The sequence below is a fragment of the Chinchilla lanigera genome, unplaced genomic scaffold (assembly GCF_000276665.1).
Source record: "Chinchilla lanigera isolate Chin_1 unplaced genomic scaffold, ChiLan1.0 scaffold00059, whole genome shotgun sequence".
Lineage (NCBI taxonomy): Eukaryota > Metazoa > Chordata > Mammalia > Rodentia > Chinchillidae > Chinchilla > Chinchilla lanigera.
The window spans coordinates 10,996,206-11,009,918 of record NW_004955460.1 but is presented as its reverse complement, the minus strand read 5'-3'; the positions used below and the strand labels follow the sequence as shown (position 1 = coordinate 11,009,918).

The window sequence follows — 13,713 nt, the reverse complement described above, 5'->3', positions numbered from 1 at the left end:
AAATTTTAAAGACAGAAGGTGAGGCTTGGGGATGTACTTCAGTCAAGCCTTAGCTTCAAACCTCAGTTCCATCCCCCAAACAATAATTTAAAAAAATACACTAACTGCCTAAGCTGCCTCGGAAAGTGGCCGGACTCTCGTCCCAGCTGCAAGTCGCAATCTGTGAGCCATTTCTCGGCCATAATCCACACGGGGCCCGGACACTTTCTTGAATCAGAAATCCGAATGGGACAAATGTACAGGGGCACTTTGCAGCCAAGACACCTCCCGCGCCAGACTCCTCCGCAAGCCTTTCGGCGTCAAGGTGTTCCGGGGAACTAGGGTTCCGGGGTCCCAAAGTTCCGAGGGTACCCGGGAGTTTGCCAGGACCCACCACAAACCAGGCGCTTCCGCTCCCGCCCCATGATGCTCTGTGCCAAAGCCAATTGGCCGGCGGCCCCTCCACCAACATCCCCTCCCCGAGGCACGCCCCGCTCACGTGATGCCACACCACGTGACACGAGACCGGAAGCCGCGGGCTTCGGCCCTGAACCTGTGTGTGAACTCGGCATTCCCGCAGAGATGTTCTCGGCGGGGGCGGAGAGTCTGCTCCATCAAGCTAGGTGCGCGGCTGGCCCCCGCACCCCTGCCTCGGGCCGGCGCGGCGACTTGCTGGGGCCCGGCCGACCGGTTCCAGAGAACTGGGCGGGACGGAACAGCCGCCGGCCCGGCGCGGGTGAGGGACGCGGGAGGAGACGAGTGAGCAGGAGCGGCGTTGCCGGAGGAGCGACGGGAGGTCCAGGGCGGAGGGAGCGGGCCCGGAGCTCGACCTCGCGCTGCGGGGGGGGGGGCCTGCGAGGGATGTCACGTAGAACGGCTGCTTTCTGCTCCCAGGCCGGCTCTGGACTCCCACTAACTAGTCTGTGTCGCCTTCCAGTGAAGGAGGCCGAGATATGATGCTCGTTTAAGGAAGGAAATGCAGCTGGAACCCCAAGGTCGTTGGTAAACGCAACGAACCTGAAAGAGCAAACGAACCAGCCAGGATTGAGAGCTGCACGAGTTGGTGGGAAAGACCAGTGGCCGAGGGCCCAGAGGTTGTAGTGAGCAAGGGCCTGGGGCAGACTCAGGGCTGAAGTCTTGGACCAGGACAAAACGGATCAGAGTAACCCGAGAATCTCTCAGGTTTTCGCGGAGGTGCCACACACCCTCCCCTTGTGTCCCGCACAGGGCACCCTGCTTTCATGAGCAGGTGCGTGTGCAGATACCTCACTGATGACTGCATTAAATGAAAAAGACATGCATTCCACTCGCAATGTGACCTGCTCGCCCCAGACCGCTGGCAAGGGACAAAACCTCACAGAACACTATTCCCAGCTCACGTTCTACCCACAGCTCCTCTTGGATAGGGTTTGGACGGGCAGTGACCTAGCAGGACCTAACTAGTTTCCACGGTATGCTTCAAGCTGTGGTTTCTGGTGTCGCTTCTGATAGAAGTAACTAAGGTTTGAGAGGAAATTTCAGTTTCCTTTCGAAAGTTTCTGAGGTGTGGGAAGTAAGGGTGGAGAAGGGAATCGGAAACATGTCTGAGCTGAGTAGTAAATGAAGGTAGGAAGTGAGTGTGGTGCACAGCAAGGCCCCGCCTTGGCTTATTCTCACAGAGGACCCGCACAAAGGGGCAGAAGCAAGAGAAATGGCCTGACAGCTGGAGGAAGAGGGTACAGCCCAGCGGCCCAGCCTTGGGAGCAGCGGGAGGGTCGGCAGGAGTGGCTTGGGGGCAGTGGGGAGCTGGGGGAGGGGAGGGCAGGCTGGCAGTTGAGAAGCCTGAAGTCTGGAGAGCATATATGTATATATGAGTTACGCTGGGATGCAGAGTATGTCCATGCTGGCAGTGATAATTACAATTGTCAAGCCAGTGGGTTGCTTCTTTTTCAGTCTCATTTAGCATTTGGGATTCAGCATCATGACCCCAGTTAAAAAGCTGGCCCCCTTTCTCACCAGTTCCTGAGCTCCAGCAGCTGCTAAGTAGCTCAGGATGGCTTTGAACTCACTATGGAGCCCAGGCTGGCCTCAAACTCACGGTGATCCTCCTGTCTCAGCCTTCTGAGTGCTGGGATTACAGGTGTGTGCCATCATACCCAGCCCAAATGAGACTTAAAAGTAGTCAGTTTTAGTTCTGCTTCTGGAATACCAACTGGAATGGGTGATGTCTCTACAGGGATTGTAGCAAACTAAGTGATGGGTTTCAGTCTCAGCGTGCCTTGAATTGACCTCAGGGTGTCCTTGGCTGAGGGAACAGTGACCTCACAGCTCCCCACACTCTCTTCTAAGTGGGGACTCCCCTCCCCACAGCCAGGAAGTGACTGGGACCGTGGTCAGATGCTGGCCAGCTGCCGACACCCTTTTCTTGCACAGGGAGATCCAGGATGAGGAGCTACAGAAGTTCTGCTCCCGGGTCAGCAAGCTGCTACAAGAGGACCTGGGACCGGCCACCGTGGACGCTCTGCAAAGGCTCTTCCTCATCGTCTCAGCCACCAAGTATGCCCGCAGGTGAGTGCACAGCCAGTCCTAGGCAGAGGCAGTGCCTGTGCCCTGTGGCATCTGAGCCTCTGTTTACTCAGACAGTTGCCCAGGGTCCTTACGAGGAAGTATTCTGTCTCCTTGCCCATGGGCCCAGACTGGCCTCCGTGCCACGGGCATGACCTGTGGCCCACCTGTGTCTCTCCCTCCAGGCTGGAAAAGACTTGTGTGGATCTGCTGCAGGCCACCCTGTCGTTGTCCACATGCTCTGAGCAGATCCAGGTCCTCTGTGCTGCCATCCTGAGAGAGACGTCACCCACTGACACCCTGACCCTGTCCTGTGATCACACCCAGAACCCCCATCAGCTGAGCCTGGTGGCGTCTGTGCTCTTGGCCCAGGTAACAGTTGTCCACTGTGCATGGTGGCCATCTTGCCCTGGTGGTCTTGGAGCTCTGGGGGAGCCCAGGCTCTGTGTGGACCTGCTCCAATGCATGGCACCCCAGTGCCCAGAGAATTCTAAAACAACCTGCGACTGCCTACTCTCTCCCCGGCTCCTTGGAAAGTGCCTTCCTGGGACTCTGTTGAAGGCTAGTCAGGCCGTGGGTTTGGGCTATGCCATCCCTAGACACACGCAGTGGCGGCATTGGTGAGGCTAAGGGAGCAGTGGCAAGGGTCTGCTGTCCGGCGTTCCCAGCCATCTGCCATGCTGCTTTGACAGGGAACAGACAGGACTTTCACTGAGAAGAAGTACCCTTGACAGCAAGCCAGGGTCTGCCCTGAGGGGCCTGTCCACACCAGGCCTGTCCCCTCAGCAGGTGCATCCCAGAAGCAGGGTAGCCTTGCCGTTTTGTGACCAGGAGAGCGCCCACTGACCAGCAGCCTCGGGTTCTGCCATGGCTGCCCTCACAGGTGTGATAGCATAGAGTAGCGTAAGGAACACCTGCCTCTGTCTTGCTGTCCCCTGCCTCCTGAATCGTTTAGGAACATGGAGCCTAGGACATTTCTGCCTGCTTTGCTGCATTTACCTCAGACTCGGCCTCCTGGCAGCTGCTCATGGAGGAGACCAGGCTGTTTCCTGTAGTCCCCAGCCTGGACCAAGCTGTCCCTTTGTCCTCATCAGAGCAGCTCAGTCACATCCAGGCCAGGAAGTTTCACCGTTCCTGCTGCAGGCAGCTTCTGCACACTGTGCCCTCAGCACTGCGGCAGGGGCAGTGCAGGATGCCCAGCATGTGGTTCAGGCACCCTGGGGCTGGGCCAGCGGCCTGTGTGAAAGGAGCTTCTTTCCTGCCCTGCACTTGGGCTTCTCAGCAGAGCAGGTGGAGGCAGACTCACTTCCACCCTGCAGTTCTTTGAGTCATGAACAGTTACACTGGCTATAGGCTCAGCATCAGGATGGGTGTCAGAGGTGGGGTGCTGGGGGCTGTCTGCTGCTGTAACCCTGACTGGTGCGCTTCCATGCTGGGTGCCCTGCACCTGTGCAGACCACACAGCCGGGTCCCTAAATGACCTGGCAGCGCTGTGGCCACTGCCTCCCTGCTGGTGCAAGGTGACCCAGCCTTCTCGTTCATTTCCTTCTCTAGCCTGGAACCAGCCCCTTTCCCTCAGGAAACACAGTTCCCTGAGTTGAAAGCGGTATTCAGAGCCCACAGCCAGACACCAGTGGTGATCCACACGGCTGCTGCATGGGGCTCCCGAATGCTGCTGGGGAGCCATGTATGCGTGTGGGTTTGATATCTTACCTGTCACGAAGGTTCCATTTCACCTGCTGGACTTTAAGAACATAGCCAGTGATGTGAAAGTTCAGTGCAGAGGGCAACAAGGCTGTGCCCCCCAGCCTGACTGGAGGACGTCAAATGATCGCAGACCATCCAGGCGCAGCGTGCCTGCCGTGAGCACATGTGCGTGAGCAGGTGCCCTAGGATGGCAGTGCCCTGGACGAAGAGGGACAGTCAGATCAGAGCCAAGCCCAGCCCAGATTCCTCATCGTGGGCCTGATTATTGCCAAGGGTGCTGGGTCCTGGAACCTTCCGTCCTGGACCCCACAGGGGTGTCTTCCTCCAAGGGTGGTGTCAGGGACGGGTGTTCTTCAGGGTGCTTGTTGCACACTTGTGAAGCAGGGCACATGGGCCGAGTCAGTGCCTTGGTGCTTGCCTGTGTTTGAAGGGTGACAGAAGAGAGGAGGTGAGAAGCGTGGGGCAGCGCGTCTTCACCGTCCTGGAGAGCCGGCAGCCTGAGGGGCCCAGTCTCAGGCCCCTCTTGCCCGTCCTGTCCAAGACCATGGGCCTTGCCCCAGGGATCCTTCAGGAAGGTACGAGGGCCCTTCACTGTGTAGGGTCTGTGCTCCCAGCTCCTTCCTGCCAGTGTCCTTGGGAGGGGGCGGGTGGTCTCCTGGTCAGGTTGGGCCCAGGGAAGACCTTGGACATGCGGTTCTGCAAGACTCAGTTTGCTGCATGGGGTCTGGGACTCTCTGGGGTTTAACTGTTTCACTTAACAGTACCCCTGCCTTCCCTCACCCCTGCAGACCAGGCCAGCCTGCTCAGCAAGCGGCTAGTGGACTGGCTGCGCTATGCCCGAGTCCAGCAGGGGGCCCTGCACTCTGGGGGCTTCTTCTCCACACCCAGGGCACGGCAGGTGAGTCAGGCTGCTTCCAGCCCTCGGTGAGCAGAAATCCCAAACCGACTTTCCATCTGGTGCCAGCAGCGTCCCTCGTCGTGTGGCCCTGGGGCTGTGTGGTTGACACTCGTGGCCTGCATGGTTGCAGGGCGTGTAGCTGACATGTGATCTGGGGTTGATATGCTGTCTCCATGTCCTGGGGTGGCCCTGGCCTCCTGAATCTGGAAGGCAGTGAACAGGGCAGAAAGTGCTGGTCTCTGGGCTGCCACCCCTGGGTCAGACTGGACCGGGGACCCCTCCACCCTCCTGAGTAGCTGTTGAGCCTGTCAGCCTTGGCCCCAGGAACCTGCAGCCCCGCCTCTCCCTCCTCCCACAGCCAGGCCCCATCACCGAGGTGGACGGGGCAGTGGCCTCGGACTTCTTCACGGTGCTGTCCATGGGCCAGCACTTCACGGAGGACCAGTGGCTGAATGTGCAGGCCTTCTCTATGCTGCAGGCATGGCTGCTACTCAGCAGCCCCGAGGGCGCAGGCACCCCGGATGCAGGTGCGCCAGGTCACAGGGTGGGAGGCAGGTGGGCCCAGGGTAGGGTGCAGCTCACCATGGGGTCACATAGCTAGGCAGTGACCCACAGAGGCCTGCTGCTCAGGCCCAAGCTGAAGACCTTACCCTGCACTGCTGGCCTCCTGGGCCAAGCCTCAGTCTGCACCTGAGGCCTCTTTAGACATAACGTGCTGGTGACCCTCCTGAGGTGTGCACAGAGGGGGCGTTTGAGGCAAATGTTTGGGACAGCCTCACTGAGTGCCCCCTCATCTGCAAACTCTTGGTTTATAGAAAAAGCCACTGGCAGCCGAGACCCCATGGCTGTATAGAGGGAACTGGACTTAGGCCCACAGTTGGGGGAAGACTGCCAGGCACAGTGGCCAGGCCCCAGGGCCCTGTGCTCTTTGGGACCTGGCCGCAGCGGGTCCAGTTCCCTTCCTGTCTGTCCACAGAGCGGCTGTGGGTGGCTGGCTCTAGGGTCACAGGCGGCCCTGCTGAGCCCCTCTTGTCCCACAGAGGACAGGTCTGAGCTGGAGGGCTCCACTCTCTCCGTGCTCTCTGCTGCCTCTGCTGGCCGCCAGCTGCTCCCGCAGGAGCGTCTAAGGAAGGTGGCCTTTGAATACTGCCAGCGCCTCATCGAGCAGAGTAACCGGCGTAAGTCCCCAAACTGGCATCGGTGCTGTGCCCCAGGTCCATCCCACAAGGTGGAGACCTAAGCAGCAGACCTTGCTTAGCTCCTGCTCTGAAGCAGAAAAAGTTCCTAGTAGCTTGTTCAGGATGGAAGCCTCCATTCCCAGGATGACTCCAACAGCAGGCCCGACCTGTACCCCTACTCACAGGCCCTGCTGCGTCCTGCCATATCCTGTGCACACCCGGCCCCACCTGGTACCCTCTCCCGTCCATCCTCTTCCTCTTTCCGCCTCCAGTTTCCAGAACAGGCTACCTTCTCCTGGGGCTGTTTGGTGGCTGGGTAGAGAGCGATAGCTGGCTTTTTCCTGCCCCCAGGAGCCCTGAGGAAAGGGGACTCCGACCTGCAGAAAGCAGTAAGTGGCCAGGGCAGGGTGGCAGGGACAGGGCAGTGTTCAGCCCCTCTGATGCCAGCCCTGTCCCCGCAGTGCCTGGTGGAAGCTGTGCGAGTGCTGGACACAGTGTGCCGGCAGGACCCCTCCTTCCTGTACCGCAGCCTTTCCTGCCTCAAGGCGCTGCACGGGCAGCTGGGCACAGACCCAGGCAGTGAGCGGGCACTGCTGCCGCTCGCCCAGTTCTTCCTCAACCACGGTGAGCCTGGTGCCCGGGACGGGTGCACTCAGCTAGCAGAACTCCTCCCGAGGGAATGACCCCTGTCATTTCTCCCCGTGCGGTTAGCTCTGGGCAGTTGTTACCCTCACATGTGCATTAAACAGAGAAACAAAATGTGGTGAACTTTATGTCAGGCTGAGAATGCTCCTCGCTGCATCTTTGACCCATGAAACCCAAAAGTGAAGGAGCTGACACCTTCCTAAGCGTGTTTCCCAGGTCTGTGTTCTGGCGCACCTGATCTGTGGCTGAGTCCAGCTCAACTAGATCTTACAGTCGGGAGCATTTCTAGAGGTCTGTGGTGTCCTAGAGGCACAGATGGCCATGGGAACTTGGCCAAGACACCAGGGAGTGAGGCTTGACTAGCAGAGATGCACTGTCTCACTGCAAGGGCATGGTCGTGCATCCCCAACACTGGGAGGCTGATGCAGGAGGATGTCAAGTTTAGACCAGCCTGGGTAAGTTAGTGACTTAGGGAGACTAGACCCTGTCTCAAAATAAAACATAAATAAAGGGCTAGGATGTAGCTCAGTATAAAGACCTGGGTTCAATTCTCCAGTCCTGAAAAAAAAAAAATAGTTTCTACAGCAGGGTTTCCTGCCTACTGCCCTGATGGTCTGGCCCCTGGCTTTCAGGGGCAGCAGCTGCCGTGGACGCAGAAGCCATCTACCAGCACCTCTTCAGCAGGCTCCCTTCAGAGCGCTTCCATAGCCCCATGCTGGCCTTTGAGGTCGCCCGCTTCTGCCGGGACAACCTTGCCCTGTTCGACCCTCACCTCCTTGGCCTTTTGAAGCTGAGCTTTCCTAACCTTTTTAAGGTCTGTGTGGTTGTCCTCTGGGGCGTGGGCAGGGATGGGACACGGGGTGCAGGGGGAGGAGCGAGGGCGCAGGAGTGTCTGTGGGCGCAGGAGGCACTCGGCCCGACCCGGGGCTTGTCCTTGGAAACTTTGTGTAGGTTGGCTGGCTGGGGGAGGCCTGGCTTGGCACATTCAGCCTTCAGTAAGAAGTGAAGGATCTGTACAACCCGAAGAGAAACCAGAGTATGCATTCAGCCTTCAGCGCCGGTCTGGCACGTTTTACTCATGCACGGCTTCTTAAACCCTCTTGGAGACGCACAAAGTGTGATCAAAATATACAAGTGTTTAAATTTGGAAAAAAAATTATTGTAGTGAAAGATACATTGCCATGTATCCCCCTCAGACTCCCTCCTCTTGCTCCAAACACACTGACCCTGTTGTTCTTGCATCTCCGGGGCAGTTCTGGAAGCCTTCTTTCCCTAGCGTCTTTGTGACGGGTGATCAAATACGCAGTGAAAGCCACTGCCAGGTGCCATCCAAAGGAAAGGCAGGGTGTAAGCATATCCCAGTGAGCCCTCAGGCACCTTAGCCTCCAGATCCGGCACTGTGCTGCTTCTGGCTCTTCCCCAAAGTCAAAATGATCGTGAGTACATTCAGGACATTAAGGCAGCCACAACAGTGCAGCTAAAGATAAAAGAGGACTCCTGGAATGTTTCCAGAAGTGGCGAGAACAGTGGGGTCAGTGAGTTTGAAGTGAGGGAGATTTTAGAGGGATTAATAGCACTGCTTCTTTTATTGTAATTTTAAAAAAATTTAACATTCACCTTATTTTTGATCATGTCTCATAGTCCTTTTTCTAGAGGAAAAAAATAACGAGCAAGAAATGATCAGTTTGTTGGCACCAGGGTGGCCAAAATTTTGTGAAAACAAAGGAGAAGCAACGGGAGGGACTGTGTTGGACTCCGTGGGCACAGGAAGCAGGAAAGACGCACAGACCGGGCTGAGTCCCACGTTCGTGGGCTCTGAGCCGCTCTCTGTCTCCGCAGTTCCTGGCTTGGAACAGCCCGCCCCTCACTGCCGAGTTCGTGGCGCTCCTCCCTGCTCTGGTGGACGCCAGCACGGCTGTGGAGATGCTGCACTCCCTGCTGGACCTGCCCTGCCTGACAGCCGCCCTGGACCTGCAGCTCAGGTGGGCTGCCCTCCTCACCGTGCCCAACCCTGCACCTGCTATATGTGGCCCGCAGAGCTGCCCGAGGCAGAGCCCATGTCTGAGGTGTTCACTGCCCCCCCGAGGGCAGCCCCTGATCCCTGTACCTCGGCCTGTCCTGAGCGCAGCAGGGGGGCCTCTCTCAGGCCCTGCCGCAAGACCCTTCCCTGGCCCCCGAGGACCGTGATGTTGCAGTGATGTTTCCCTGAGCAGTGGATGCCTTAGGGTCGGATGCCAGAAGCTGTGTCCCCATAGAGCTTGGGCCTCTGTCCCACCCACAGGTCATCACAGATGCCATCTGAAAGGCCGCTCTGGGACACCTCCCTCAGGACCCCTGGCTGCCTGGAGGCCTTCCGGGACCCGCAGTTCCAGCTTCTCTTCCAACACCTGCTGCGCACCAAGGCCAGCGGCTCCACAGAGAGGTTAGGGCCCTGGGGCTGGGGCCACAGGCGTGACAGTGAGCCAGGCCGCTGTCACCAGCCTGGGGCTTGCTGCAGGGTCCATATTGAGGCCTGGGTGCGCAGGACTGTCCCCATCCCAGGCCTGGGAGGCAGCTGTGGTCACATGGTTTCGTCTGCTGGGTAAAGAGTATGTGTGCAGTGCTTCCACCTGCCCGGCAAGCCTCAGACCCTGCACAGAACTTTACAGAGGAAGAAACAAGGACACCCAGGAAACTGGAGGGTGGGGATGGCATGTGGCCCTGCACTCAGCGTGCAGCCCACACCTGCCTGTCCCCTGGGTTCCACTGAGCCCCTTGGGAGCCTGTAGTCCCTGGTGCAAGTGAACAATGCTGGTGAGGGGAACTGCTGATAGCCATGGTGCCGTTCCCTTCTCTCCGGTTGGCTGTGGGATCACAGGTGGGGTAAGTATGAGGACACTTGGTGGCTCTTTGTGTCCCCAGGCTGATGCCACTCTATCAGCTGCTGCAGCCCATGGCCAGCTGTGCCCGGGTGGCCCAGTGTGCCCAGGCGGTGCCGACCCTGCTCCAGGCCTTCTTCTCTGCCGTGACCCAGGTGAGCTGGCTAGCCATGCCTTGTGCCCGAGGCACCTCACACAGCCAGGGAGCCTGGCTCAGAGCAGGGACCATGGCACTGCCCTTGACCTCTGCGGAAGGCCAGTCCTGCACACTGTCCGTGGCTCGGGGAGACGGGGAAAGTGCCACACACCACAGCCTCATCCTCAGGACGGGACACAAGCTAGTGACACTGAAGTGTGGCCTGGGCCCTCCACATTCCTCTGGCCCTGTGGTTCCTGCCTGGTGGCACCTAGGGAACTTCCCATGTCCTCATGAGGTCACAGCTGATCCACTGTGGGGCCAGAAGCACTTTTGGCCCAGTGATACTGAGAAAGCTGCAAGAGGGAGCCACAGAGCAGAAGTGGGGCTTCCTCCCCCTGTCCCCGAGCTCCAGAGGGGGAGGATGAGGAGTTTTGTAGCCCCTCAGCCACTCGCTCATCCCATATTGGCCTCATCTCCCCAAGGGCTGCAGAAGATAGTGACATTTGGGGTTAGGTGGACTGAGAGTCCATCTGTTGCCCTTGTCCACCAGGTTGCTGACGGGGCCCTGACCAACCAGCTGGCGCTGCTGATCCTAGAGAGAAGCAATGCACTCTACCAGGTCCCACAGTACGAGGCCCATGTGCACAGGTGGGTTCTTGCCACCTGCAGCCAACCAGGTGCACCAGTGCCCAGCACAGGCCAGGACCCTCAGCACTGTCCCCTTTCCCGGCTGCCCCCAGCCATCTCCCTCCTGCTGCTTTCAGGTCAGCCCAGGGCCCGGCCCCAGGGCTCCCCTCAGTCCAGAGTGTGCTCTTGTCCTCAGGGCTGGCTAAGGCCCTCTTCCACACTTTCCTGTCCTGTTCTGTCCTAAACGCCTGATCCACACAGGCTTGTCCTCAGCCTGGGACCGAGGACGGCACAGATCAGCCTTGTCCCTGGTGAGCCAGCAGCCCTCCCCGGCTGGGGACCATCAGGATGAGCATCAGCCGTCAGCCTGCGCAGGCTCTCAGCTGGGCCCTCAGCCTCGCAGATCGTGCTCAGTGAGCTCCACTCTCGGCAGGGTGCTAAGCTCCTGGTTCCTGGCCCTGTGCAAGCAGAAGCCATCCCTGGTGCTGGAGCTGGCGAGGGAGCTCCTGGAGCTTGTGGGCAGCGTGAGCAGCATCCACAGCAGAGCGGGCATGTTCATCTGCGTGGTGAGTGGCATTAGCCCTCCTGCGTCCCACAGCACAGGGCCTGGGCACACTGAGCTGCTCTCCTGACCTAGGTGTGGGCCATCGGCGAGTACCTGTCAGTGGCCTGTGACAGACGATGCACTGTGGAGCTGATCAACAAGTTCTTTGAGGCCCTGGAGGCCTTGCTGTTTGAGGTCACCCAGTCCCGCCCCTTGGCCAGCACACCCCGGTGTCCACCCCAGGTCATCACAGTGCTCATGACTACGCTGACCAAGCTGGCCTCCCGGAGCCAGGACCTCATCCCCAGGTACCGAGTCAGGGCACTGAGAGGGGAGCCCCACTTTCCATGGGGAAGCTTCTGAGGTCTTCCCTGGGCCCGTCATGAACTGGCCTCAGCAGCACAAGGGTTCTGGCCAGACACGGCAGCGTGGGCCATGGGAGCGGGCTGGGCAGTGGGCAGTGGGCACTGAGCTGAAGCCAGGCTAGCTGGATGCTCTGCGGGACTGGGCCCCTTCACACAGACTGTATGAGGGGCACTTTCTGTATGAGGGGCACTGTGAGCGGATGGGCTGGATCTCCCTCACCACCCCGTCCCCAGGGTCTCTCTGTTCCTGTCGAAGATGAGGACCCTGGGCCAGAGCCCAGCCACCAGCTCTGTGCACAGTGAGGAGGACGCAGAAGCCATCCGCACACGGGCCACAGAGCTGAGGAACCTGCTCAAGATGCCCAGCGTGGCCCAGTTTGTGCTCTCGCCAAGTGCAGAGGTGTGCCAGCCCCGCTACCACTGTGACACCAACACGGCCCTGCCCCTGGCCCTGCGCACAGTCACCCGATTCGTGGAGAGGGAGGCCGGCTTCTTGCCAGGGTGACTGGACCATGACCCAGTGGACACTGACCAGGTGGATTCCAGCCATAGATAAGGGCCTGGGGCCGCCAGCCTGATACTGGGTCTGAGCCACCGGCTTTGGTGATCAGCGAGGAATGGAGCAGCAGGGGCCCCCCTGGGAGAGAAGAGAGGGCTCGACCCTGAGGGACGCCTCAGCCTGTCCTCTTTCCAGCTTTCTGGGCTTTGTCTTCTAACCCTGCCCCGGGGCTCCGCTGAGCTGCCCCTTGGAGGAGCTGATGGATGGCCTTGGCCTTTTCTCAGGCTGGATGGAAGCCAAGCCGTGTCCTGCTGTTCCTTATTTCTGGACAGTTCTGGGGCAGGGAGAGATGTAATAAAAATAAAGCTCCTTACAAACTCTTGTGCATAGTCAGGTCTCTTCTCTCTGCCTGCATGCTGGGGAGAGAGCCAGGGATCCCATGGATGGCAGCGCTGGGCATGGCAGGGCCAGGCCTGGTTCCTTCCCACTCCTTCACTGGGACGGGGCATCCCTCATCCGGACCAGCATGGGTCCAGCTCTGGGGCGCTCTACGGCTGAGCTAGCCCCAGCCCGTTTTTTGAGGCAGAGTCTTGACACATCACTGGGCTCGAAGTTTTGATCTGCTTCAGCTTCCCAGAGGCTGGGATTAGAGGCATGCCACGTTTGTGATGAGACAGGGTCTCAGCTAAGTTGCCCAGGTTGACCTCCAACTCAGTCCTGCCCCAGCCTCCAGAACAGCTGGGAAGCCAGCGTGATGCAGACATAACTCGTCAGGGCCAGGGATGTGGCTCAGGCATAAGCGCCTGCCTGGTAAACACAAGGTCCTGAGTTCGATTTGTGGTACCAAAAACAAATTGATGAGAAATAGCTCATCATTGGGTGGGAAAAGGCAGTGGGAGTGTCCTGAGTTACACCCGCATGTGCTCCGCCTTCCACTTCACCACAGGTGGCGTGGAGGTGGGGGAGAGCGGGGCCAGGCCTTGGCAGGTGGGCCGCAGGCAATGGCCTCTTCCTTTCCCAGGACTCGGCTCTGCCGAGTGAGGCCCAGTCTCTCCCTGACCTCGCCTGGCTGGAGGCACAACCACCCTGGGCTTCTGGCTCACAGGTGTTGGCGGGCCGCATGCGGCTGCTGAATATTCCTTCTCAGCGCCAGGGTCTTGGATTGTTCTGCGAAAACTGGACGCCAAGCACCACGCGGAAATGGTGCTGAGTGTTTGACTCTTACGGCTCAGCCTGGTCAGAAAGCAATGGGGGGTGGCACCAGCCTGTGCCAGGGTCTGTTCTTCACTTCCACACGGTTCACAGCGTGCAGCCTCACGCGGTATGTCCGTCGAAACGGAGAAGTACTGGCTTAAAATAGAAGCCGTGGCTCCCCAGAGCACGGAGCCTGCCCTGGCCAGCAACAAGGTTCGGGCTGTGAGCCGAAGCTCTCACTTTTGAGAGCAAACACCACTTTCATTTTGAAGAACCACAGGCTGTCCAGATGGGTAGCTGGCGGTATCTGATAGGAAATGAATGAAGTCACTTCAAGGAAGAGAACCGAGAGTCTGCTGCCAGTGATAAAATCTGAGTTCTCAAAGTGCAAGTTGGAATGTTGAAGCTTGGGTGTCTGGTCTGTTAAACTTTCCTATCTAAAAGCAACAGTAGTGGTGATTTTCAAAAATACTGGGATTTTTTAAAATACTGTATGAGGTCTTCAAACCTCATGTCTCTTAAATGGCTCCACCTTT

General features: G+C 58.7%; 1 protein-coding gene across 1 annotated transcript; it reads left to right on the top strand.

The window, feature by feature from the left end:
• Positions 1–483: 483 nt before the first annotated feature.
• Ap5z1 (adaptor-related protein complex 5, zeta 1 subunit) lies at positions 484–12,365 on the top strand. The gene is made up of 17 exons (XM_005397853.1): positions 484–602; positions 2,392–2,526; positions 2,709–2,895; positions 4,661–4,805; positions 5,019–5,128; positions 5,487–5,655; positions 6,169–6,306; positions 6,658–6,695; positions 6,768–6,930; positions 7,584–7,765; positions 8,791–8,933; positions 9,233–9,373; positions 9,853–9,964; positions 10,499–10,596; positions 11,009–11,141; positions 11,213–11,427; positions 11,719–12,365. The coding sequence occupies exons 1-17, from the start codon at positions 562–564 to the stop codon at positions 11,987–11,989; spliced, it is 2,421 nt and encodes an 806-aa protein (XP_005397910.1). The 5' UTR covers positions 484–561; the 3' UTR covers positions 11,990–12,365.
• The last annotated feature ends 1,348 nt before the right edge of the window (positions 12,366–13,713 follow it).